This window comes from Pungitius pungitius, chromosome 1, assembly GCF_949316345.1.
Source record: "Pungitius pungitius chromosome 1, fPunPun2.1, whole genome shotgun sequence".
NCBI classification, from domain to species: domain Eukaryota; kingdom Metazoa; phylum Chordata; class Actinopteri; order Perciformes; family Gasterosteidae; genus Pungitius; species Pungitius pungitius.
In genome coordinates, this window is record NC_084900.1 from 15,306,545 (window position 1) to 15,330,055 (window position 23,511).

The 23,511-nt window shown below is 44.9% G+C and overlaps 4 protein-coding genes across 8 annotated transcripts; 2 read left to right on the forward strand and 2 right to left on the reverse strand.

Moving 5' to 3' along the window:
* The first annotated feature begins 27 nt into the window (after nt 1-27).
* On the forward strand, nt 28-4,750 carry LOC119221869 (14-3-3 protein beta/alpha-1-like). Its single transcript, XM_037478015.2, has 6 exons — nt 28-119; nt 1,257-1,558; nt 1,684-1,807; nt 2,140-2,303; nt 2,738-2,833; nt 2,926-4,750. Exons 2-6 carry the CDS (start codon nt 1,265-1,267, stop codon nt 2,980-2,982), a joined length of 735 nt encoding a protein of 244 aa, XP_037333912.1. The 5' UTR covers nt 28-119; nt 1,257-1,264; the 3' UTR covers nt 2,983-4,750.
* Nucleotides 4,751-4,848: 98 nt separating this feature from the next.
* On the forward strand, nt 4,849-12,954 carry LOC119221865 (embryonic polyadenylate-binding protein-like). 4 transcript variants are annotated; one of them, XM_037478002.2, is made up of 16 exons: nt 4,849-5,032; nt 6,627-6,819; nt 7,878-8,071; nt 8,712-8,827; nt 8,979-9,065; nt 9,350-9,489; nt 9,567-9,661; nt 10,091-10,228; nt 10,462-10,557; nt 10,731-10,991; nt 11,549-11,636; nt 11,709-11,828; nt 11,918-12,045; nt 12,124-12,229; nt 12,310-12,440; nt 12,515-12,954. In XM_037478002.2, exons 2-16 carry the CDS (start codon nt 6,627-6,629, stop codon nt 12,575-12,577), a joined length of 1,956 nt encoding a protein of 651 aa, XP_037333899.1. In that variant the 5' UTR covers nt 4,849-5,032; the 3' UTR covers nt 12,578-12,954. The 4 variants fall into 4 exon arrangements, with proteins under 4 accessions (XP_037333899.1, XP_037333898.1, XP_037333901.1 ...); XM_037478001.2 differs by having other exon boundaries at nt 4,850-5,032; nt 11,546-11,636; nt 12,515-12,953; XM_037478004.2 differs by lacking the exon at nt 8,979-9,065 and having other exon boundaries at nt 4,851-5,032; nt 12,515-12,953.
* A 171-nt stretch (nt 12,955-13,125) lies between these two features.
* On the reverse strand, nt 13,126-19,213 carry rbm39b (RNA binding motif protein 39b). 2 transcript variants are annotated; one of them, XM_037478771.2, is made up of 16 exons: nt 18,948-19,211; nt 18,102-18,159; nt 16,569-16,618; nt 16,288-16,479; nt 15,849-15,902; nt 15,716-15,757; nt 15,480-15,597; nt 15,240-15,392; nt 15,016-15,153; nt 14,866-14,931; nt 14,579-14,783; nt 14,268-14,354; nt 14,093-14,189; nt 13,887-13,992; nt 13,730-13,808; nt 13,126-13,641 (listed from the first exon to the last, which is right to left on the reverse strand). In XM_037478771.2, exons 2-16 carry the CDS (start codon nt 18,150-18,152, stop codon nt 13,541-13,543), a joined length of 1,539 nt encoding a protein of 512 aa, XP_037334668.1. In that variant the 5' UTR covers nt 18,153-18,159; nt 18,948-19,211; the 3' UTR covers nt 13,126-13,540. The 2 variants fall into 2 exon arrangements, with proteins under 2 accessions (XP_037334668.1, XP_037334667.1); XM_037478770.2 differs by having other exon boundaries at nt 14,093-14,354; nt 18,948-19,213.
* A 405-nt stretch (nt 19,214-19,618) lies between these two features.
* LOC119222276 (ammonium transporter Rh type B-like) lies at nt 19,619-23,501 on the reverse strand. The gene is made up of 2 exons (XM_062562445.1): nt 21,893-23,501; nt 19,619-21,791 (listed from the first exon to the last, which is right to left on the reverse strand). Exon 2 carries the CDS (start codon nt 21,734-21,736, stop codon nt 20,315-20,317), a length of 1,422 nt encoding a protein of 473 aa, XP_062418429.1. The 5' UTR covers nt 21,737-21,791; nt 21,893-23,501; the 3' UTR covers nt 19,619-20,314.
* Nucleotides 23,502-23,511: the final 10 nt, after the last annotated feature.

The following is a 23,511-nucleotide window of genomic DNA, read 5'->3' on the forward strand; positions in this document are numbered from 1 at the left end:
GAAACACAAGTGCTGGAGAAGCGGAAGTGGTGCTGAGAGAGAGAGAGAGAGAGAGAGAGAGAGAGAGGGAGCGAGAGCGAGAGAGAGCGAGAGAAGCAGGACTTAAAGTCGACAATATTGTAAGTGTAATAACGTCGTACCTATACAAAGCGCTTTATGATACCATATCTGCACGCTGAGCTCAATGTTCGAGTAGCCGGTTAGAATCTCGTTGAGAAAGCCGTCACGATAACGGACCGAGCTCGCGGGGGTTTGTTGAAAGGCAAGTGGCGTTAGCTCGCTAGCAGGCTAGCAGGCTAGCGCTAACGAGCTAACCAACGGACGGATTCCATGACACTTTGTTCTGACAGGCTCGTCCGCCCGGGCGGGCCGTGATACAGCTGTGGGAAATGAATTAAACGCCGAAGCACTGTTAAGACATTGCAGGGGAAGACTGTTATGTTGTGTTCGTTGTATTTTTTTTAGATGGATTTTCGGACACCCATGTCCTTTTTTTGTGGTGTTGTTATTTTATTTTTTACAAACTAGAGTCCGCCTCTGCTCACTCTGGCCTAGCTAATAAACGGTTCCGTTAGATCGGCAGCGCTAGCTTAGCTAGTGTTAGCCACTCCGCTCGCTTTGCGTAGTCTCGAATACGGCAGATTAGGGATAATAACGTTGTCTGATCCCGTTGGGTCGCTAACATGCATGGAAGCGAAACTAATTGCGGATCAGTTCGATCGCGTTTTTAAAAAAAAGCTAACGTGGTCATCGGTTAGCGATATAAACCACATCCCGCTAGCGTTAAAACCTGACCCGGGAAGGCTTCGGGTTTGCGTAGTAACTGTCGTTTACAACACATTTCACCGCACTAGGAACCCTCGCGTGTCCCACATTTGGTATCACGGTTGATGCAACGACCGTTGGGGAAGCGGCTTCAGTCATAATGACGTTAGCAGCGGCAGTCGAGACGATAACGGATTGACGATCGCTATCAAACTGACGGCAGCTAGCAGCTAACCGTAGCTAGTGGTGTGTTGGGTTGACCCACTTGCTAAGCGGGCCCAGTTTGCACTGCTTATCCTCACTTTCCATTGGATGCAATGTTGCCCTGGTCTGGTGTCCTCGTCTGCTAGGCTAAATAAAACCAGTTCATGACATTTATGTACCACATTACACCGAAATGTCCAATGAATAGACAATGTGAGAGCAATTGTATTTCGAATAAATGCACATAACCTAAACTAATTTTATTTCCCCCCCTCCACGCCACACAGTTTAGAAAATGGATAAGAACGACCTGGTACAGAAGGCCAAGCTCGCAGAGCAGGCTGAGCGCTACGATGACATGGCTGCAGCCATGAAGTCGGTGACGGAGCAAGGTGCAGAGCTGTCAAATGAGGAGCGCAACCTTCTCTCTGTTGCCTACAAGAACGTGGTGGGAGCACGCCGCTCATCCTGGCGAGTCATCTCCAGCATCGAGCAGAAGACCGAGGGCAACGACAAGAAGCAGCAGATGGCACGTGAATACCGGGAGAAGATCGAAGCCGAGCTTCAGGAAATCTGCCATGATGTGCTCGTAAGGGGTTTTCTCATGTCTTTTGGTGTATACAAAAAAAAAGGTCCCAATTCCATTTACTTGTAAAGATAGTGCCAGTGTGTGATTTAGCCAGATTAACACAGCTATTTGATTGCTGTTTTCAGGGGCTTCTGGACAACTTTCTTATTAGCAATGCAACTGCGGCTGAGAGCAAGGTGTTCTATCTGAAAATGAAAGGCGACTATTATAGATACCTGTCCGAGGTTGCATCTGGGGATACTAAGAAGGGTAAGTGACGACATGGATCAATATTATGAACATGTACTGTAACAGAATACAGAAGCCGCGTTAATGAATACTTTGTTTCCACCAGCGGCACAAAGCGGTTGACATACAGTGCAGGCTGTCAAAGTTGCGTATTTTGAACACAGTATATCATTTAGCACCAAAAGAGACAGATATTTTCCTTAGGAAATAGTTGTAGCTGCAACAAAGCTAAAGGGAAAGTGACTTAAATTGGTTTGGCAGACCTGATGATTACTTCAAATAAATCATGGTGCTCGAAATGTGTTTTAAACCTTGACGGTTAATTATCTGTTGATCTGTTTTTCTACACAAAGATACGGTGGACAATTCCCAGCAGGCGTACCAGCAAGCTTTTGACATCAGCAAGGGGGAGATGCAGCCAACACACCCAATCCGGCTTGGCCTAGCCCTCAACTTCTCAGTCTTCTACTATGAAATCCTCAACAACCCGGACCAGGCCTGCGCCCTGGCCAAGGGGGTACGAACTAAAGCCCAATGTTATACTTTTGACACCATTAACTGTAACTGTGAACATGACGCAAAAGTAGCCAGAATTGTTACCCATTTATCTACAGAGCATCAGTGATGTTGGTGTAAGGAGGTGCCTGCGAGAGCCCAAGAATATTAAAAACTAACAGCCACCACCAGCAACATCCTGTTATACTCGCTGCTGCAGAAGAATCCGCTGCTGAGCCGCCAGAATTCCAAGCATCTTTGTTTCTTGGCAGTGTAAACTGTATTCATTGTGAGATCCTGTATTGTACATCAATTAACCTTGGAGGGTTATTTTGAGCTATTTATTTTCCAGAGCTGACTGGCTCAAAGAGATGTTCTGTCAATGCCACACAGTGTTTAAAGGAGGCTGCTGGATTCTTATAAGTTTATATAACCATTGCAATCTTTGTATTTCAGGCATTTGACGACGCCATCGCTGAACTTGACACTTTGAACGAGGATTCTTACAAAGACAGCACCCTGATCATGCAACTACTAAGGGACAACCTGACCGTGAGTTTTTTTTTTTTTTTTTTTCCCCTCCAGATTTGATGCAGGCGTTTTACTCTAAGCAAACCATAATGTCTCCCTGTCTCTATTCCCAGCTGTGGACATCAGAAAACCAGGCAGATGAGGCAGAGACCGGAGACGGGGAAAACTAATGGAATTGCACTGTTCATCCACCTACACTCTTATCTTAAACACAGACAGCTTATATACATCCCCTCCACTCCATCAACTCCTCCCACTTCTGTATGACAAGCAGCCTGAATTGCTCCCGACCAACTAGTTCACCCCTCTCAGTTCACTGGGAGGTGACCGGGTCATTTTCAGTTAGCAGATTCAGTCACTTTGTGGAAACATGTTTTAATGATTAGTGAGTCCATGTTGCTGTTGTTTAGTTGGCGTTGTGTGTGTTTGTATGTAGTGAGAGAGCAAGCGTGAAAGAATGTGAGTGAGTGAGTGAGTGTGCGTGCGCGGTCTGAGGGTGGGAGGGAGCTGGTTGTTGTAAATTCAAATCGTCCTTCCAAATCCCTTTGTCCCAGCTAGTTTATTGTGCTTCTTTCTTTTTTTTTTTTTTGTTACTTTCTCTTTTGTGATTCCTCATGATATTTACAGGTTTTATTGTATGGTAATTATGCTGGCAGTTGATTTCCACCAACACTGTGATGGCAGGCGTTCCACTTGCTTCACAACAACCCTGTTTTTGTGAATTTCCAGGCACACGTACAATCCTGTATTAACATCCAACTGCAATTCTGCTGTGGGCTCATACAGAAAGGAGGCAGGCTGTATTGTGACACTGACGTCTTGGTGTAATGCTCCTTGGTCATGTTCACAAATTCACAGTTTTCAAAGTTTTAAGGGACCCCTTAAATTGTCAGGCTAGATTTGTTCACACATTCCACATTATTAGGCTTTCGGAAAGGCAGTGCGTTTTTTTTTTCATTTTAAATTTGTATTTTATTTTTGAACTTAGTACTGCTTGTTATTGTAGTTTTACTCACTGTTCAGGTGCTGCTTGATCTCAGTACAATGGAAATTGTATGTGCGTAAATGTGGTTCCATGTATTTTGCAAGATTGACTATCATCTGTATGTAAAACCTAAAGTAACCTTTTATTGATGTTAATTGAAAATGTCATACCACACTGTATCAACCCTGCTTGCAAAATATTCCTCTTAAAGCGGTTGTTTTCTCCAGAAAAAAATAAGAAAAAATCTGTGCCTGGCTTTCTCTTGCAGCATCTGATTGTGGTTTTTTAGAAAGCTCAAAGGGAAAGAGAAGACCAGACAAACTTGGATAACTTAATCCTGACGTCAGCTTTCTCCCAGGTGCATCGCTCTGCTTTAAGGGTAGCTGGTGTGAACAATCGCCTAAAAAAATCAGGTCTGTTTTGAAGGTGCAATTTGGGAAAAGTTCAAGTCCTCACTTTGGGAAGAAGCTCAGTGTCACAATACCATTTTTTTCACCACTACATTCCACATATTGTAGTTGAAGACACCATTCCACATTATAGCTGACAGTGTTTACTCTGAAAATGCTCCAATGAATTGAAATAATCTTCTGTTGAGGAAAAAAAAAATCCATGTCAGTTTATTATGCTTGATGAAAATGCAGTTAGTGAATGTGGAACGAAGCCTGTCTGTATATCAGGTATCTTGCTTTGTTTTTACTGACAAGTCTTATGGCTAAAAATTTGCTTCTGTAACAGTCTATTACCCAGTGCACACACGTGGTTGTGAAAAATTTAGAATAGCTCTTAAAACAAAAAAAAGCAATGGCAAATGGAGATAAACAATGGTTGGTGTAATTCTAGCTTTGTGTTTATGTATCTTAATACCATTCTAGTTTCACTATACATGTAAGAAATAGGAAAGTGTCAAAGACCATTCAGTGAAATAAAGTTTCGTTTAAGATAACAGACAAGTTACGTCTTCTTTTTTGTTCTCAAGGAAATTTAGTTTCATTTGGAAGTTCATAAAGACCGCTTGGATTCGCCGACGGAAAGAAACTCGATAAGTGGGGACTACTTTCTCATTTATCGCGGAGTTATCACGCCAGGTTTTCCGGCCCTAATTGAAACGCCTGCAGGTGTTCCGCGGTCGTAATTAAACGAAAACAACCCCCCGGCGCCCATGAGGGCAAACTACCCGCTGCTGTGAAACCCGCCGCATCACTAACAGGACGCACCAGCTATTAAAACCAGCCGTAAGTAACTTCATCTCAACTCGCTGCTTCTTCACCGTTGCTTCAACTTAAACGTGCATTGTGCGAAGCAGAGGCGTGTGAACAGTGAATTAAGCTTAACGGCAGCTAGCTTAAGTGCGTTAGCATGCGACAGTTTAACGTAACGAGCCTTCAGTTACTTTTCTGTGGTACTTACATTCATATATAATATGGATACTTCAAACAAAGTTCTGCGATGATATGTGCTTAAAACTTATTTAAGATGGTGATTTTTAAAAATCAATGACCCATTTTACCCCCAGCACCTAGCCACACCCTGTCGCCGCACAAAATGAACTATTCGTTAACGTTAGCTTACATTAGCATAACCGTTTTTAACCCCTCTTAATAACACGTGGTTTCGATATGCACGTATGTTGGGGGAAAATAATGTGTAATTGTTTCAACATCGTGATTACTTTGTTACTATTAGTATTGCTACGTTAACATAAATTATTTGATTAATGTTAATTAAGTTAAGTTGCAATATAGAACGTCTTATAAAACTGTTTAACGAGCAACTTTCAGTCCCAAGCATTAGTAAGGGATTTGACTCCCTGATAAAGAAAAACTTTTAGTTTTATTTTTGCCAATACGGCTTCATATTATTATTGGTCGGTGGTCAGATCATTTTTCAGACCGGCACAAGCTGATCTCAGTTGGGTATTTAGCGACACAGAGCCCCCCTCCTCCTCATGCAAAGTCCATGTCACGTTGAATGAGTATCTTCATGACCATGGGTTTGGTGTATATGCTTTTTCTAACTTTATTGAGGATATGGCAAAACACAGCGACCTTAAATAAAGTGATATATGTCTTCATGCGAGTATTTACAAATTAATACAAAGGGGTTTTGTATTTGCTTATAAAGCCTGCAACTGATTATTTGCCAGTTAAGTTTCCCATCACTAAAACAGGGTGCCCCCCCCCCCCGGAAAAAGTCAGCAAATAAAATTAAAAAAAACAGCGGACAGAGCGCATCAGCGGACTGACTACTTCGAGAAATGCACCTTCCGTTCAAATGATCGGATGATGAGGGTCCATGTCCCTAAATACCCTGACATCGTTGACAAAGGAACCTCCCACCGACCACGTAATGCTGAACGAACGTCACTGCCACATAAAACATGTCCTGTAAATGACCTGCAATTATCTGTCATTCAAACATGAAGCACCATCAGAATATCGTCCTAGTTTCATGCTGCCCTATTTGTTAGAAAACAATTCTTAATCTTAGTGCTTTTCAGCTCTTTTTAAATAGGCGGTGTGGCTGCAAAAATCCCCAAATTAAACCCAGCTTTGGTTGCTGGTTCCTAATTTGAGGCTCCAAAAATCAAAACAAGGTGGCGTTTGAGCCGCTTTATAATGCTTTTAATGCAGGCTGCCACAATGTTGGACAAGATGTGTGAGTCTGTAAAGGTAGAAATAGTTGTTGACTATAAAGCTTTGCGTGGGATCTAACTTTGTACCTAACAACAAACTGGCTACTCCGAGGATAAAGTCTGTGCATGTCAAAGGTTTAAAGCCATACCATGTAATGCCTGAAACAGTCTTTCTTCTTGAACTGTCGCCCAAGATGAACGGCAGTGGACCAGCGTACCCCCTCGCCTCTCTGTACGTAGGCGACCTGCACCCCGACGTCACGGAGGCCATGCTCTACCAGAAGTTTTCTCCTGCCGGACCAATCATGTCGATTCGTGTTTGCCGGGACATCATCACCCGCAGATCTCTGGGCTATGCCTACATCAACTTCCAGCAACCGGCTGATGGTAAAGTACCCGTTTTAACATTTATTAATTTTAGAAATGCAATATTTAGTTAAAATGTTTGTGGAAGTAATAGTGTACTGGCCGCGGTGTCGCCCCCTGTGGACCCGTGGCAATGGTCATGGAATTTAAAATGAATAAAATGTAGAAGAGGTTTGATGTTGTCTGGATGCAAGTTCCAATGGCATCATCATGGAGTGTTGTTCAATAGGACATCCTGGGTTGCGTTGATTATGATTAATGTACACTGGACAGCATGAAAAACCTAATTAAACACTGGAAATCAGCCAATACCCTCAAATATTGCAGCAATATAAATATGTGAGAATCAGACGTTTGATTCTCACCACTTATCAAACGAACTGGACACGAAGAGTGTGGGGAAAAAACATTGTCACCCCGATTGTTGCTCAACCAATCGGATCATTCTGTTTAGGTAAAAGGAAGTTGAATCCCCCACAGAGGCTGTTTCTCAAAGTCAAGGAAGGACCATTCAGCGGCTGAATTTCAAGCATGACCCAAAGTCGAGGATCCTTCAAATTCTACTGAGGACCGAGTCCTTCGTTTAGGAGATTTAGAAGCATTCCTGTGTGCACCGTGCATTTCCTGACCCCCGGAATTAAACTGGAATTTGTTTTTAATTGTTTTCCAGCCTGATATGTTGTGTCAAAGTGTTTTGCAATTAGCACATTTTTTTATTCTGGTATTGTTGAGGACATTTGTGGATTCTATTAATTGTAAAAATCCTATTTTTTAATTAGTTTTATTAATGACATGCTTTTTGAAATTGTTTATTTTGGGGGTGAACAATTGAAATTCCCTCTAAAACTATTTATTGTACTGAATATTCACAATAAAGTTAAAAAGCATCCATCTCTTCAGCACACTCTCCGGAATGTTCCATCGTGTGCTACGGAGTGTCGACCTCCTCCCTCAGCACCCGTCCTACCGAGGAGGCGTCCTTGGCTTTGAGAAACGTAGTCTCGCTTCATGTTGACCAGAAATGAAAAACGACCTTTTGAGAGTGTAAGAATGACTTTGTGATGTCGTTCTCGTCTCAGCGGAGTGCGCCTTGGACACAATGAACTACGACGTTATCAAGGGTCGGCCTATCCGTATAATGTGGTCTCAGCGGGACCCGGGACTCAGGAAGTCCGGTGTGGGAAACATCTTTATCAAGAACATGGATGAGTCCATTGACAACAAGGCGCTGTACGACACCTTCTCAGCCTTTGGCAATATTTTGTCCTGCAAGGTAAGTGTCCTCGGTGGTCGTCGTGGTTACTGACTACCTGGTTGGTGTCGCACTGTTGCTTATTTAAGCACATGTTTGACCATACACACATCCTCCATGCATTGAGTTAGCCTGTGTTTCATATTCTTTTGATCAGACGTGAGCATATTAATGCAAAATCCCTCAAATTAAAGTGAGCGGTGCAATAAACCCATAACATGTAAATGTTGTGAGCTACATCCATAAACCTGTTGAATACAATCAGGGACATTAAGGGTCGTCATTTAGAGGTAGAGGAAATGTATCTTGGGCTTTGCACATGTAAGACTGTGCAGCGTAAACTTTCAATTCTTTATTGTCATTGGATGTTTCAACAGATCATGTAAAGCTGGAGACATGATTACGTAAAGTTATTCGCTTTGTAGCAAAACGAAAAGGCACTTTGGAAATGAGCTTAGGCGCCGTGATCCAACGCTCTGCAAAGCGACGACATCGCTGAAGAGAAGCTGTCGCTAGCAGTCAAGTGTTCTTCTGCTGCCCATCGCGCAAAATCTGACTCCAGAACCGACCGAGACCTGCTGTCTGTCCACAGGGAACGCTGTGGTTCTTTGGCTGCAAATGCTCTGTGATTTGCCCGTTTTGAAGCATTTTGTCTCCGCAGGTCGTTTGTGATGAGAAAGGGTCCAAAGGCTACGGATTCGTTCACTTTGAGACCCACGAGGCTGCAAACCGGGCCATTGACACCATGAACGGAATGCTGCTGAATGATAGGAAAGTGTGAGTAGATCAAAAAACCATCCAAACAGGTTTGGGAGAAAAGCTAGTTGAGGAAAAGAGTAGAGCAGAATATATCTAATTATTTATATATATATATAATGTACGTTAAGTATGTAAGTTTTATGAACCTTGCCATTTTTTTTTTGCTCAGTCAAAAGACAGGAAATCATTTGGAATCTGGCATTGTCAACCCAAAGGCGCGTTCTCTGGGGGAAACATGTCAGTTGTCCCTGCGTAGGTCAGTGAGTACGTAGGACCTGTGTCTAGCTCTTTGTCTTTGTGTGTGTTGTGATTTATTTTAAGACAAAAGAGATCATCAGAAAGCGATGACTAATCAGATTTTCCATTCATGACAGGAGGAGGAACATTTTAATTTGTTGTCAAATGGAAATCTATGGTGAACAGGAGTTAGTTATTTTGTCCAACAGATGTTTTTGTATCCAAGTGGTGTTTCTTAAACCTTTTTCAAGTCGTATTTACTTCCTGTTGTGTCATCACTGCGGCGGGTCTGGTTCTGTCCAGTTTCGTCGGCCACTTTAAGTCGCGTAAGGAGAGAGAGATGGAGTTTGGCACCAAAGCCATGAAGTACACCAACGTCTACATCAAAAACTTTGGTGAAGACTACACCGACGAGAAGCTCAAGGAGATCTTTACTGCGTTTGGTAAGTTGTCGATGGATCGCTGAACCCTATCCTTTAATGGAGTAGGAACTAGGCGTCACTCAGCGCTGTGCTCTCAGGGAGGACCCTCAGCGTGCGCGTGATGAAGGACGAGAGGGGCCGATCCCGAGGGTTTGGCTTCGTAAACTACGCCGACCACGAGGACGCGCAGAAGGTAGTTTGTTCTGTGCAGCCACACATTTCCATTGATTCATTGACGACTCGGAGCTTCAGGTATTAATCGCGTTTCAGTAAAAACCACAAACATTGTATATTTCACATGGTTAAGAAAACATGGATGTGGATGCTTTGAAGCTTCCGACGTTGCCATGGTAATCAACACACAGATTAGCAGATCTGAGACGCATAGTTATTTTTTTGTTCTTTAGATTAGATTCAACTTTATTGTCATTGCACAGGGTACAAGTACTGAGGCAACGAAATGCAGAGTATGTGCAAATGTAAAGTGTAGTAGTGAATAAATAGATATGCAATAACCGTGAAGGTGAACCGTGGATCAACAAAGCGTGGTCAATATGAGGGAAGTATGACGTGCTCTAGTCTGAATAACGGCGATAACGTTAACGCTGCGTTCGTCCTGCAGGCCGTGGACGAGATGAACGGAAAGGACCTCAACGGTAAAGTCCTCTACGTGGGTCGGGCTCAGAAGCGCCTGGAGCGCCAAGGGGAGCTGAAGCGCAAGTTTGACCAGATCAAACAGGATCGCATCCAGCGCTATCAGGTCTCCTTGTGTGGTTTATCATATATTTCACTTATTAGGTAATAATAATACAGGTTTAGGGTCTATAGTGCTGTAACTTGTTTTCATGTAGGTGTTACTTTATAAAAGGAGTTTGGCTGAGAACCTTTGAGATTTCATAACGTTAAGGCGTTACTGTGCCGCTTTATATTTTACAAAATATAAACCGTTAAATCGCATACAAACAGGAACGTGATCAGTAAACGTGCTTTTAGGGGGTGAATCTGTACGTGAAGAACTTGGACGATGGCATCGATGACGAGCGCCTCCGGAAGGAGTTCGCCCCCTACGGCACCATCACCAGTGCCAAGGTAACCAGGGGCAGACACTGATTTTATTGGCTATACATTATTAAAAAAAAAATGTTTCGTCATAAAATAACCGTTGATTATTCCCACTAGTTAAAGCATTTATTTCATTGAATAATTCCGTGGCTTGAGATTTGGAGGCCGTTAACCACCTTGTTGACCCCTTCCCTCGTCAGGTCATGACCGACGGCTCGCAGAGCAAAGGCTTCGGCTTCGTGTGCTTCTCCTCACCGGAGGAGGCCACCAAGGCGGTGACGGAGATGAACGGGAGGATCGTGGCCACCAAGCCGCTGTACGTGGCGCTGGCTCAGCGGAGGGAGGAGCGCAAGGCCATCCTCACCAACAAGTACATGCAGAGGCTGGCGTCCCTGAGGACCATGACGAGTCCCGTCATCGACTCGTACCAGCAGGCCGGGTACTACATGACGGTGCCTCAGGTACTACGTCACGCTAAGACCAACAAGTACATTGAGTGGAGGGCCAACCTCTCGATTTCTATTTTAAAAAGCAATCTTTTATCTCATAAAGTTTTTTTCACACAGAATACAATGACACATAAAAGCACTAAATCAATTTAGTTTTCTCAGATAACAGTGAATGCAATAAGAGCATTTTCTTTTTCTAGCTGAACCAAACATCAAACAATCTTTTGTATATACGGTTTTACTCTTGAATAATAAAGTAAAAGTATTTATTGTTCCCTACGTTTAGTAATTAAAGTAAGCTGAGGCCCGAGGCGTTTGAAAGCAACACAAACTGCTCCTTCATTCTGGGGGTTATTTTAACATTCAAGGTCGTGGTCTCTAGTTTTACTGATGGTGATATTTTTACAATTTCTTTACCTCTTGTTTTTTAATTATTTTTTTTAAAGTCGATAAAATGAAGAAGCTCACACACAATTTCGCTCTGAATGGAACTTAAATGACAGGAGAGCTTACTCGGTTCACTCTAAAGTGAATTAACCCGTACTATTGAACGTGCTACATTCCAGCAGCCTCCGACGCGCTCCTTCTACAACCAGAACGCCGTTGGCAACATGCGGCCGGTGCCGCGCTGGACCGGACAGCCCCCCCGGATGCAGGGTGAGTGGCTCTCTTCTATCGCACGCTGCCGTGAATGAGATGGACGCCAATGTCGACCGCTCCCGTCCTCAGGGCCCTACTCTGCGCAGTTCGTCAGCCCGGCTGGCCCCCGCCGCGGGTCGACCCCCATCGCCACGGTGCGCCAGGCCTCCACCCAGGCCCCGCGCATCCTCAGCTCCTCCCAGAAGACCAGTGAGTGCGGCGACACGGCAGCGTCCGGCCCCTCACTGGCGGCCAGATGCTGACGAGCACGCGTCTTTCTTTTTTTTTTTTCCTTCTAGGTAACATCGGTACCCAGACCGGGGGAGGCCGCGCCGACGTGGCCAGGGGGGGTCAGTACAAGTACTCGCCAGCGGTGAGAAACGTCCAGCAGGTCGTCACTCTGCCCGCGCCCATGAGCAGAATACAGGTGCTGCATCCACTCCTTTTGATTCTACTCGCGGGGAAACAAAACGGGGCGTTTACCTCCGGGTTTCTGCTCTTCCAGGTCTACCCGGCTCCTGTGATGGAGCCCCCCGTGCACCTCCACCACGAGCCGCTCACCACCTCCATGTTGGCCGCCGCTCCGCCCATGGATCAGAAACAGCTCCTCGGTGAGCCCTCAGTCCGCACGGCTGCTCCCCGTGTCGCTGTAGGCGGCTCGGTCATTAACCGATTTCTCTCTGATGCGTAGGGGAGCGATTGTACCCAGTGATCCATTCCCTTCACCCAAACCTGGCTGGTAAAATCACCGGCATGCTGCTGGAGATCGACAACTCGGAGCTTCTGCACATGCTGGAGACCCCCGAGTCCCTGCACTCTAAGGTACGATTGTGTGTGTGGGGGGGCTTGCTGTTATGGACCGATTGATTAGTAATCCACGCTCGTTGTCCCGTCAGGTGGACGAGGCCATCGCCGTGCTGCAGGCTCACCAGGCCAAGGATTGCTCTCCTAAGAAGTGAAGAGTCCTTTCAGATCTGCATCGCTTCTTTCTGTTAACAGAAGTGATTCCTAAACAGGATGACAATTGTATTTTGATAACTTTTGTCATTACTTTTCTAGATTTAGACTTTCTGGAAGAAGTAACATTTTGAAAAAGGAAATGAAGTTTAAAAACTATTTTGTTGTTGCAAACATTTTTGTTAGAAGTAAAAGTTCACAGTATATGCATTAAACCTGTTTTGTGTCATCTATTAAAGGGCAATGTTGTACTTTCAGTTTCACTTTAAATGGTTTGCTTTGTTCTTTTCAATATACTTGACACGGTAGAATGGGTTGTGGAGTATAAGAAACATGCTTCTATTCATCTGACAAATCGACCTACTTAAGATGTTTCCTCCAATACAGTTGATAAATGTAAATCAAAGCGATAACGTGAGTTAGTGAAGCGCTGAATAAGGATTATTTAGTTCATGTAACATCTGGTTGAAGAAGACTGGAAAGTGGTTTGAATAGACCAGTTCATTTAGTAAATCATATTAAAACAGGCGGTATAAAAAAAAAAACCTAATTGTCAAATTTGCCAAAGTTTATTGGGAGCCTTCATACAAAAAATGAAATTATGGCTGTAAAAAGTTACAAAGGTTTATTGTTGACATACTTTTGGCATTTAAGGCCCATTAACCAACATAGTTTTGTAACTTTTTGCAATTTATTTTAATTCTAAAACTTGATTTAAACAAGCAGATAAGACAGGAATATTTAAAAACATACAGACCAATAGATAACTGCAGATTACTTCTCAGTGGTTTTTACAACACAAACCCACAAAAAAATTGAAAAGCAACTCAGAAAAAACAAAAGAACCTGCCTAATATTCAGTCGTGGACACATGAACTCGAGGCAACTTTTATTACACACTGCCAGCTAACTTCGATGACGCTTCCATGACAGCAAACAAAGGTATGTACAGTGACTCCGCGAGTCTATCGGCGCGCCGGCATCAGGAGCTGCTTCGCCGTCACCGAGTCGGGGAAAAGGTTGTGGTACGTCGGGAGCGGGACGTAAGCCGCCGTTATCATTTTACCTACAAAAATGAAATAAAAACGGGTTTCAAACCGTCCGTCACACATTCTGGTTCCCCAGGCGGCATTTAAAAAGGAAGCATCACACACCTGCAAACCAGCGTCCGTGAAGAGCGTTCACAGTCGCCATCGCCGCTGGTATCGAGGGACACTTCACGTACACGTTGCCCTTTGTGAAGAAAGAGTTGTGTGAATGTACTAATATCAGGAAGCTGATGTGGTTTTAGTTCTTGGGAGTAAAACTCACTTGAGCAGAGTTCTTGTCGACATAAATGTGAACGATTCCTCCGTGTTTGTTGCACTCCTCGATCACGTCGTCCTGGATCTCCACAGCCCAGGTCAGATCGTTCTCCCTGAAAGGACGATGATGCAATTGTTCAATAGTCCATTGATTTTGATAAACTGAGAAGTGTTCCCTGAATTTAATTAAATCCCAAAGGAGGCGGTCCTTACGCTTGTGGGTTGAAGAGGTTGGAGAGCTGCAGGCAGTGTGTGGCCAGCGGCTGGGACGGGAGGTTCATCGCTTGGCTCTGAGACGGAGTCGGGAGAGCTGAAACAAAAAGAAAAACAATGAAATAACACACAGACACACACGCGCCGAGCGTCCGGTGGTCATCTGGCAACTCACATGGTGGAGCAGAAATGTTCCCGAAGGGAATGGAGCCGGTCATCTGCAGAGCCTGCTGAGCAGCGGGGGGGATCTTCAGGCCGGTTCCTGGGGAGGAGAAACACAATCCAATGATTGATGGCAGTAAAATGATAACTACTCGCATGTAGAAACTCAGGGGTTGGGCGTATAACAATTAGCAAAGAGGGAGAATGGAGAATTCAGACTGATATAAAAACCTTCAAATGGCTCGTTTGTCCAACCAGAGGGTGAAAACGTTTGTGGTGATGACTTATGATCGAGTAGATGCTGCAGACTGAACGGTCACCAACCTTCCGCTAGCCGGGCCATGAGCTGCAGGCGGCCTGTGGTGCCGAGGTCGATGCCGGTCCGCTCCAGCTCGTCGTTGTCCAGGAAGGAGGAGGCCGTGGAGGAGTCCGAGCGCTCTGTCACGTGACCCACCTTCATGGGCCGGCCCGCCAGCTCAAAGCCGTTCAGCTGCTCCAGGGCCTTCTTGGCGCATTCGGCGTCTGCAAACTGAAGCGAAAGGAAGAGAGGTCAGGATCAGGAAGGTGACGCAGGCGGGAATCTTTGGCTGCGCTAAAGACGCTGGGTTTACCGATATGAAGCCGTATCCTTTGGACCGGCCCGTTTCGCTGTCCATCATCAGCTGGATGCCCTCGATCTGAAGAAACAAAAACGGAGGAATCGTCACGAGGGCGGAGCCAGGAGTTGTCACCCTTTGACGTTCGTCAAACTTGCCGCGCACCTTCCCAAAAGGCTCGAAGATCCCTCGGAGCATTTCTTCCGTGATGTTGAAGTGCAGCGAGCCCACGTAGAGCCGCATTGGGCCCGAGCTGCCCTTCTGCAGATTGTTGGCAGCCGCTGCCGCTCTATTTTTCTCCGCCTGTAATCACACGCAGGAGAGGTTCATTCAGAAGATTCTTCAGAGTGTCTGAATTTGCAGAGTCAACCGGATTCGAAGCATCAGACCTGCGAGGCCTGGACGATGATGGGAACTCCGAGCAGCCTCTGTCCGGTCAGACCGATGGCCAGCGGCACGGAGGACGACTCCACGAACTCTATGTACGCGATGCCCTTTGACCTCCTGGAGTTTCTGTCCGAGATCATTCTGACATCTCTGACCTGCAGAGAAGAGGGAGGGTCAGAAACGGTTTCAGTCTCTACTCGCACACGCTGCTGGATTGCACGTGAAAAAAAACAACAACGGACTTTTCCCACGGCGGAGAAGAAGTCCTCCAGGTCTCTGGCTCGGATTCGTGCAGCGAGCTGCATGCAGAAAACTGTGCGAGCATCCCTCTCCTCCGGCGTGAGGTTGTCAATCGGTTGCCTAAAAAGGAAAGAAAAAAAGAAAACACCAAAAATTAAAGAATGCCCCTGCGTGCTCGGAAAAGATGAAGTGGTAAAATAATGAATAGTGTGGAATGTTAAAAAAGGGTTGGACATACTCCCTGACTTTGTTAAACGGCCCGATAGCATCTTCAAAGTTTCTTGAAAAGAAACAAAGATCAGTTAAAAACCTTGAGTTAAAAAAACAAAACAAAAAATCATGATTCCAGAGAGCAGGAAGGTTCAGCTCACCTGATGGGACTCTTCTCTTTTTTAAAGGGGCTCCTACTTTTTGAACGTTTCCGGCTAAAATGTAAAGAATTAACATTTTAGTTTTGAATTCAGCTGAAAGATAAACCGCCATGACTCTTCTTATAAGACATTGTGGTATTTTTCTCCCTCTGTAACGAGCCTACGTAAATCTGATGGGAACAGAGCCTCCCACAATGCACTTTGATCAATGTGTTGCACGTTTAACATCTAACTTCGAGTAAGAGCAGAGCTTCCTACACAGATGCTACATGTGTTGTACGCGACTGCGTTATAAACTATAAATTCTGATATTTCCTTCAACGTTGCCAAAGACCGTACTCTATAAGCCAATAGTACCAATAGTTGTATCAATAGACGTGACAGATTGCATGAGAAGTGTTGGCCGTGTGAGGGTCGTGGGGCACCAGAGGTCACGTACATGGGGCTCTTGCGTGCTCTGTAGCGGCCCGAGCGCTCCTTGCTGCGGGAGCCGCTGCGATGGCGCTCTCTGCTGCGGCTTCGCTTTCTTTCTCGGCTCTTGCTCCTCTTCTTGCTCTTCTTTTTGTCTTTGCTTCGGCTCCTTCGCTTCCTAGAACCAGGGCTTCGGCTTTTGCTTCGACTCCTCCTTTTTCTGAAACATGTTACAACACTATCGTCGTGCAATGGGAAAACAGTTTGCTTTCTTTGTATCGTCACATAGTTGAGAAGTTGCAAACTTACTTCTTATTTTGCTCATTGTGTCCATTTGCATGAGAGGACTTGATCTCATCCTAAGCAAGGTTGATAGAAGAACATCATGAGGACGTAGAGGAAACATTTCAAGTCGTCAAGGTAAAGGGGAAGGGGTGGGACAAGAGAAAATGCAGAATGTATTCAATTAATAATTATACTTCAAAACTGCCTACTGCCATGTCTGGACAGTGTCCTTCCACCACCCCAAATGCTTCCCATCCCCCTCCTGTTATTTACAAGCCTGCTCAGTACTTAATGCAACAAAGCACAGTTAAGGGAGAGTGTCAGACACATTAGCTGAGTTCAGAAGTCAGATCATCCCCCTCCTTATAGGTCGTACCAAAGCCACTATTTGTGCCTAATCATGTGACCACGCATGGGCCACTAAAAGAGATCCTGTGTGGTCGGTGTCAGTCCAGTGATCTTCACCCATTTTCGTTCTTGGACTGTAAGAGCTCGATGCCACCTCTGTCACACATCTTGCCCTGAAGCAAACAGGGATTCACACTTCTTAGTAATATTGACGCCCAAGGAAATAAATGAATTAAAAAAGAAATAAATCCATTAATTCAGCCACGTGTTAAACTGCCATTATCTTGTAATATTTATATCCCTTTGAACTTCAGAAGGAATGAAATAATGGCTAAAAATAAAATCACTTTATAATACAATGATGCTAGATATAATCTATTTTACAGTCATTCTAATATATCAATATCTGTGGTATTGTGTGGCATGCAAAATCAAGATGCTGATTCACATTACAGTTGACTATGGCAAAGAGGCAGTATTCATATTTACTTGCAAAAGAGATTAATAGTTCACCTGTATTTTGCCATAAAATCATGACATGGCTCATGTATTCGAACAATGACGCTCCACAACTGCAAAATCTGCATTTTCAAGCATACTGAAGTCAAACTATTGGATTTAATAACAGATTGATACAAAACACATTTAAGCAACCCGTATTGAATTTGTGGCAATTTGTTTTAACAGCTTAATAAACCTCAAGATGACAGAGTGATACATTTTCTTCAGAGCAAAACAGTGTCCGACGTTCAGGAAAACGAATCATGTAGTATTCCACTTTCAGAAAGCGTGATGGCGTGCAGATCGTAAATCTGAATACTGCCTCCTTTGCTGGACAGGTAAAGATGGGCTTATCAACCATTGGCATTCACCTTGTTGCAACCGATTAGGGATTGGATGTTCTAGGTTGAGTCTCTTTTAGCCCTAAGGTGAACCACAGTACATCAGTATATGCACAATAACTACCTTCCTTTTTTTCACAGTTCACAGTGGAATCAAAGATGAATTCATGGGAGTAGAGGTGAGATATCATTAGGGAAGTCTATAAAGAGAGATAGATGCGGATTTATTTATGTCTGTATTGCGTTTGAAATACTCAAGTACACCACACAATCAAGTAAACTTTGTCACAGTAGCAAATATATAAAAAAGACTCGAGTAAATCATAACAGTGAAACAGGCCTCTCATCTCTGTAATCTGAGACCCACCTTTCTGAATGGAGCCTCCAGCATGGCCTCAACGTCAAAATCATCAGCCATGATGATCCTGTGGGAGAAAAAACCCCACAGTTAACAGTCCGTTTCCACACAAATAGCATCACACCGACATGCTCTCGGTGGGGTGCTGTTACACAGCTGTTAAACAGGTCATTTATTACACGCCTATGCACTCCAGCTTATTACTTTAGTCCAAACGTCCTATTGTGAAGTTAGTCATCGACTTTAGTTTGATTGAAACTCTTATTGATTCGGTAAAATAAGCGTTTGACAAGTGGGCGGAAGCTAGATCGACGTAAGCCGAGAACAAGTTAACGTTAGATGGCAGCAGTGGGAGATCGAGTTGGACCGAACTTCCTTAATATTTCACTCACTTTTGTAGTTGGGACTTTATTCTGGGATGAGGACAGATCTAGAAGCAATGCATACTACCGTCGAACCCACTATTAACGCCAAACACAAGTCGAATACACATTCAGCATTGGAGAGAACACTTGATGTACAAACACACGTTGCACTCAACACGATGCTAAAGCTAACTAGCCGCCTCGACGAGCTCCATGGCTGTCGTCTTTACGTTAGCTTACATCAATGACCCTCATTTATTTACCTTTGCGTTCGACTACACTGCCCGGGTATTTAATAGACAAAAACATCACGCCTCTTCTAAACAAATACAATTTAACGGTACATTTGGTCGTACGCGTTCAGTGGTGCAAGTTGTGTTCACGGCAGAGAGACAAAAAAAACAAGCGCTTGGGCTAAATTTAACAGCCAATATGGCTAACAGCGTTTCCGCGGCAGCGAGCTAGCTTGATTACCAAACATTGACGATACCTTTTTAAATTGATGAAATGACGTGCCAACGTGAAAATATCCCGGGCAATGCGGTGCTGAAAATACTCTCCTCGACGCCCCTCTCTTGGAAGATGAAACAAAGTCGAGATGCAATCTCGACTTTCGAAGTTATATAAGCTTTTTTTATTATTAGCAGCTATCCGTGGCAGGTCGCGCGGCCTGGATTGGAAGCGCTCTCCTTCCTTCTTCTTCGTCTTCTTCCTCTACGGTGAGTTTTTGCGGCAGCGGCAACCGTTAGTTTTCATCATCACCGCCACCTAGCGGAGCTGAGCATTACACGTCGGGCTTTATTAAATCTAATTTAAATGAGCGGAACCTTTTAGAAAATATAATACAGGGTCTCAATGATGCTATGTGAAAATTGATAAATTACTGTAAAGCACAATCATTAAAAAAGGCAGAAACTACAAAAGGAAATAGCAAAACGTTACTTGCTGCAGGTTATTAAAATAAGCTCTTTGACTGGAATGTGACTCATACATATAAATGTGAAATATCCGCTATGTGACATGCATTTGATCAACTATAAGATTTGAAATATTTGGCCTGCTTCAGTAGATTATAACAGTTTATTTGTTTGCAAAATAAAGACACTAATCTACCGTCATAGTAGACAAATATAACAAACCATAGTGTTTTGTGTTAATACATTTGGTATTTGTACATTTTGAATCGCAAAAGGGATCACTTCTATTATGATATTATAATCATCTGAGTGCATGATGATGAAACATAAATCATGTTGTCAACGCATGGAAATATAAATGAACTGCACACAACGTGAATGAAGCAAAAAACGTTTGACTTCAGATGAAAATACCCGGATCTTCCGCAGTACGGGCCCAGTTTGAGCATGCGCAGTAGCGTTTTCTTTAACCCCGCCTCCCATCACTGGTCCAGCCCCGTTCTCGGCTATTCAAGTGTTCCTGTTTGGTGGTTTATTTTCCCTTGAAATAATTATCACCGCTTAGTTACAACACATGTCTTTCTTCCTAAATGTTAAGTGGGGATTAACATCAAACCACAACGTTCCTCCTGACAGACGATACTCTGGGCACCATTACTCACAGGCTTTCCTCGTGAGATCGCGCGTGAGCAGTTTCACGGCTCTGTATCGCCATCAAGTGATGAGCAAAAACGTCCCACCTCCCTTTCATGCTAAGATCAGACCAGACTTCAGAACACAAACTTTATTAAAAACATTTAGTTATTATTTTGTATGTCTCCCTATCCTCCACAACAATATTATTTTCTATAAGACTTATAAGTCAATTGTTTTTGCTCTGACCACATTTTTTTCATGTAGATAATATTTGTAATATTTGACCTCACTCGTCTGCTGCACATCAGGCAGCAGAATCCTGCATTGTGTCATTATTCAGATTAAGTGGTGAGTCATAATCCAGCGGAACCTCAAAAAACAGCCCGTCGTCAAAGCACAACCTATCGGGCGGTGGGTCGAGGAAAGGCATCTTTACGACGAGGCCCGTGAGGACGCCTCCCAGCGCCGACACTCCGATGGTGGCGAACACGGCCGCCACCTGGAAGAGAGCCTGCTCCCGGGCCGTCCTCCCCAGCCCCGCCCTCAACCCGGGGATCAACACCCGGAGCTCCTGCAGCTTCGGGTCGCCCTCCGGCGGTGCTCTGTGGGCGAAGGTCTCGTACAAACTGGGCCCGTACGTCTCCTCGTCGGCCACCAGTATGGCGCATATCCCCGCGGCGCAGGATATGAGTCCCGTCAGGCCGTGCAGGTTATGTATTCCGCACTGATCTTGAATCCGGAAGCGGCGCGCCAGGAAGGGGGTCAGGTACCTGTAGCCCAGCATGCATGTGGCGCAGCCCGTCGCGCCCAGGGCGTACGCGGCCGCTGGCGAGATCATCATGTCCACGGACGCCCCGACCGCCACCCCCCCGGCCAGGGTCACGTTCTGAACGTCAGCCATGGTGAGCTTGCCGTTTTTGTTCAGCGCGGCGGAGAGGGCGAAGGCCGTGAGCGTGGAGGCACTGAGGCCCAGGAAGGTGTGCAGGACGGCCCGGTGCTGGTCGTCTCCCTTCAGGGTCAGCGCCGAGTTCAAGGAGGGCCAGAACACCCAGAGGAACAGGGTCCCTATCACCGACAGGATGTCCGACTGGTAGCTGGAGTTCTGCTTGGCGTGGCCCTCGTCCAAGCCGGGCCTGTGCAGCACGAAGGACACGCCCAGACCAAAGTAACAGGCGAACAGGTGGATGAGAACGGAGCCCCCCGCGTCGTTGATCTTCAGGTACTCGAGCACGGCCCACTCGGTGCACGCGAACACCGGCACCTCCAGCAGAGCCATGACCAGCAGCTGCAGGGGGCTCGTGCGGCCCAGCACGGCGCCGCACGATATCAGCACGGCGGCACAGGCGAACTCCGCGTTCAGCAGGTTGATCACCCCGAGGTGGATCTTACCCCCGCGGCTGAACTGGAAGTAGCCCTGCGCCAGGACGGCCCACTGGATGGCGAAGACGGCCGTGAGGAAGTTGAACACTATCCCCCCGAAGCCGTAGAGACGGAAAAAAGCCAGGAGGCACCCGAAGCCGAGGAAGATCATGACCTGCACGTCGGCGAAAACCGGGTAGTCGCTGTACAGCGCATTGTCCACGGGGTTGGTCCCGTTGGTCTGAAACCTGGCGTCCGCGTGCTCGTCGTAGGTGACGAAGGCGGCGTACAGGGCGGCGACAATCACCTGCGTGACGAACACGAAGGCGGGTAACTTCAGCCGCAGGCTGGGCGACCTGCTCTTCATCGCGACTGCTCTCCGGGACAAATGACGGCGGCTTCTGCTGCAGCCGGAGGTTTATCTGCTCAGATAAAACGGGTCAAAGGCATCGGACGTGACACTGGACTTTGGCCTGTTGTCGTGAGACTTGTAACAGGTCTCATTTTGTGTGGCTATCGTTACCTCAGCATGCGCTCTAACTTTGAATGAAGTGCTCAGTTGAAGGCGTTTTCCTGTCTTTTAAAAAAAAATATGGGCGACACAGAGGGCCGGCCGTCAGCCAACCGGTGGGTTTGGATCGCTGAAGGCGTGCACGGCGGCCCGGGCCAGGTCTTCAAAGCAAAGAGACCGCTCGGATTGCAACACACAGAAAGAACTAGTCTGTACAACGCTGAGAAAGATCAACAATGAATGCAAGCAGACGCACTCTGAACAACACCAACACATGAACGACATATTAAAATGATTTTAATTTATTGCATTTTGCCGACATATCAAATGGTTTCTTAAAAACCATCATTTCATAAGACAATACAAACTATTTAATTTCTATAAAATCTGTGTTAACACACGTTGCACTAAGCCTAAAGTCAAGCACCTATTTACAAATGTCCCTTCTTTGGAGGGAATGAGGGAAACACAAAGGGCTGCATAGATATCCTCTATAACTGTCTCCGATGTGGGTGGAAAACCATCGAAAAATACTTACATGTCTTATGACTTCCTGGAAAAGATACTGACTGCTTTTTACTAGAAGGAGAAATACTTCACAGTACTAAGGCCGAGGAGAAGAGGGAAATAAACTCTACTAAATGCATGAGGGGTGGCACTCTGCAGGACAATCTGATTAAATCATTTTTGATGATTTTTTAAACACAAGGTGCATCAGCAAAGCAGCAAACACGCTTGGACATTTTGTGAAATACGCTCAGTTGCTTTCTTGCTGAGAGGTAAAGACGTAAATATCAGTTTTCTTAATATCAGCAAGAATGATGCAGTACTTGGTGTCCATAAAACACAGACTATTCAAACCTTTTTGAGGTTTCGGACAGCAGCATAAAAAACATAAACCGTCCGCGATTTGATTTATGAGATATCATTGATTTGTATTTATCCGTTGCTTACTTTTGTTTACAAACAAAAATGACATATAAACAATACGTGTCTTTAAACAGTCAAAATGAGAAATACAATTCTACATTCACTGACTTTCTCTGTAACACATTATACTATAATATATATATCATATTTATATATAATATTTCTGAACTCAGCTGATGAATTGAGAAAATGCAGAGTTCATTTACTGCAAAAAAAAAATAATCAAAACATGCGTCACGTGCACTCCGATCAACGCGCACCTCGCCCACCAACACGGCCACGTGACGGCAGAACACTGGGTACTATTCAAGCTGAGGTCAATGGTCACTCGGCTCATTCAAGCTGAGCCCCGTAAGCTCGTCTGCAGCCGCGGGAAACCTCGCCGGACTTAAATGTTGTTGCCTGTAAGTCTCGTGTTAATAAACGCACGCTTCCAACCATACTATGAAAAGCAGAATTAGACAAATAAAGACTAATTAATTTAATAAATACATAAATAATATAAATAAATAATTCACAGTTAAAGGAAGAAGAAAGTGCAAAAAGGAAACAGAAATATGAGAAAACCATGATTTCTTTCTAAGGATAAGTGACGCTTTCAGTTGTTTTTTTAGTGCACTAAACATAAATCTGCTGTTATGAGCGGAACGTTGCGCAATCCTTCATGCGGTGAAACAAGCGGACGCTATGTGAGGTTTCAC

What these genes read in the sequence shown, in the direction of transcription:
- LOC119221869 (XM_037478015.2), top strand. Translation starts at nt 1,265, where the DNA reads ATGGATAAGAACGACCTGGTACAGAAGGCCAAGCTCGCAGAGCAGGCT. An exon ending in ATCTGGGGATACTAAGAAGG is followed by an intron (nt 1,808 to 2,139) that starts GTAAGTGACGAC and finishes TTCTACACAAAG; the next exon opens with ATACGGTGGACAATTCCCAG. An exon ending in CCTGCGCCCTGGCCAAGGGG is followed by an intron (nt 2,304 to 2,737) that starts GTACGAACTAAA and finishes TTTGTATTTCAG; the next exon opens with GCATTTGACGACGCCATCGC.
- LOC119221865 (XM_037478001.2), top strand. Translation starts at nt 6,627, where the DNA reads ATGAACGGCAGTGGACCAGCGTACCCCCTCGCCTCTCTGTACGTAGGC. An exon ending in TGTCAGTTGTCCCTGCGTAG is followed by an intron (nt 9,066 to 9,349) that starts GTCAGTGAGTAC and finishes GGTTCTGTCCAG; the next exon opens with TTTCGTCGGCCACTTTAAGT. An exon ending in CGCCCATGAGCAGAATACAG is followed by an intron (nt 12,046 to 12,123) that starts GTGCTGCATCCA and finishes CTGCTCTTCCAG; the next exon opens with GTCTACCCGGCTCCTGTGAT.
- rbm39b (XM_037478770.2), bottom strand. Translation starts at nt 18,152, where the DNA reads ATGGCTGATGATTTTGACGTTGAGGCCATGCTGGAGGCTCCATTCAGA. An exon ending in TCTTCTCCGCCGTGGGAAAA is followed by an intron (nt 15,393 to 15,479) that starts GTCCGTTGTTGT and finishes TCTTCTCTGCAG; the next exon opens with GTCAGAGATGTCAGAATGAT. An exon ending in AAGGATACGGCTTCATATCG is followed by an intron (nt 14,784 to 14,865) that starts GTAAACCCAGCG and finishes CTTTCGCTTCAG; the next exon opens with TTTGCAGACGCCGAATGCGC.
- LOC119222276 (XM_062562445.1), bottom strand. Translation starts at nt 21,736, where the DNA reads ATGAAGAGCAGGTCGCCCAGCCTGCGGCTGAAGTTACCCGCCTTCGTG.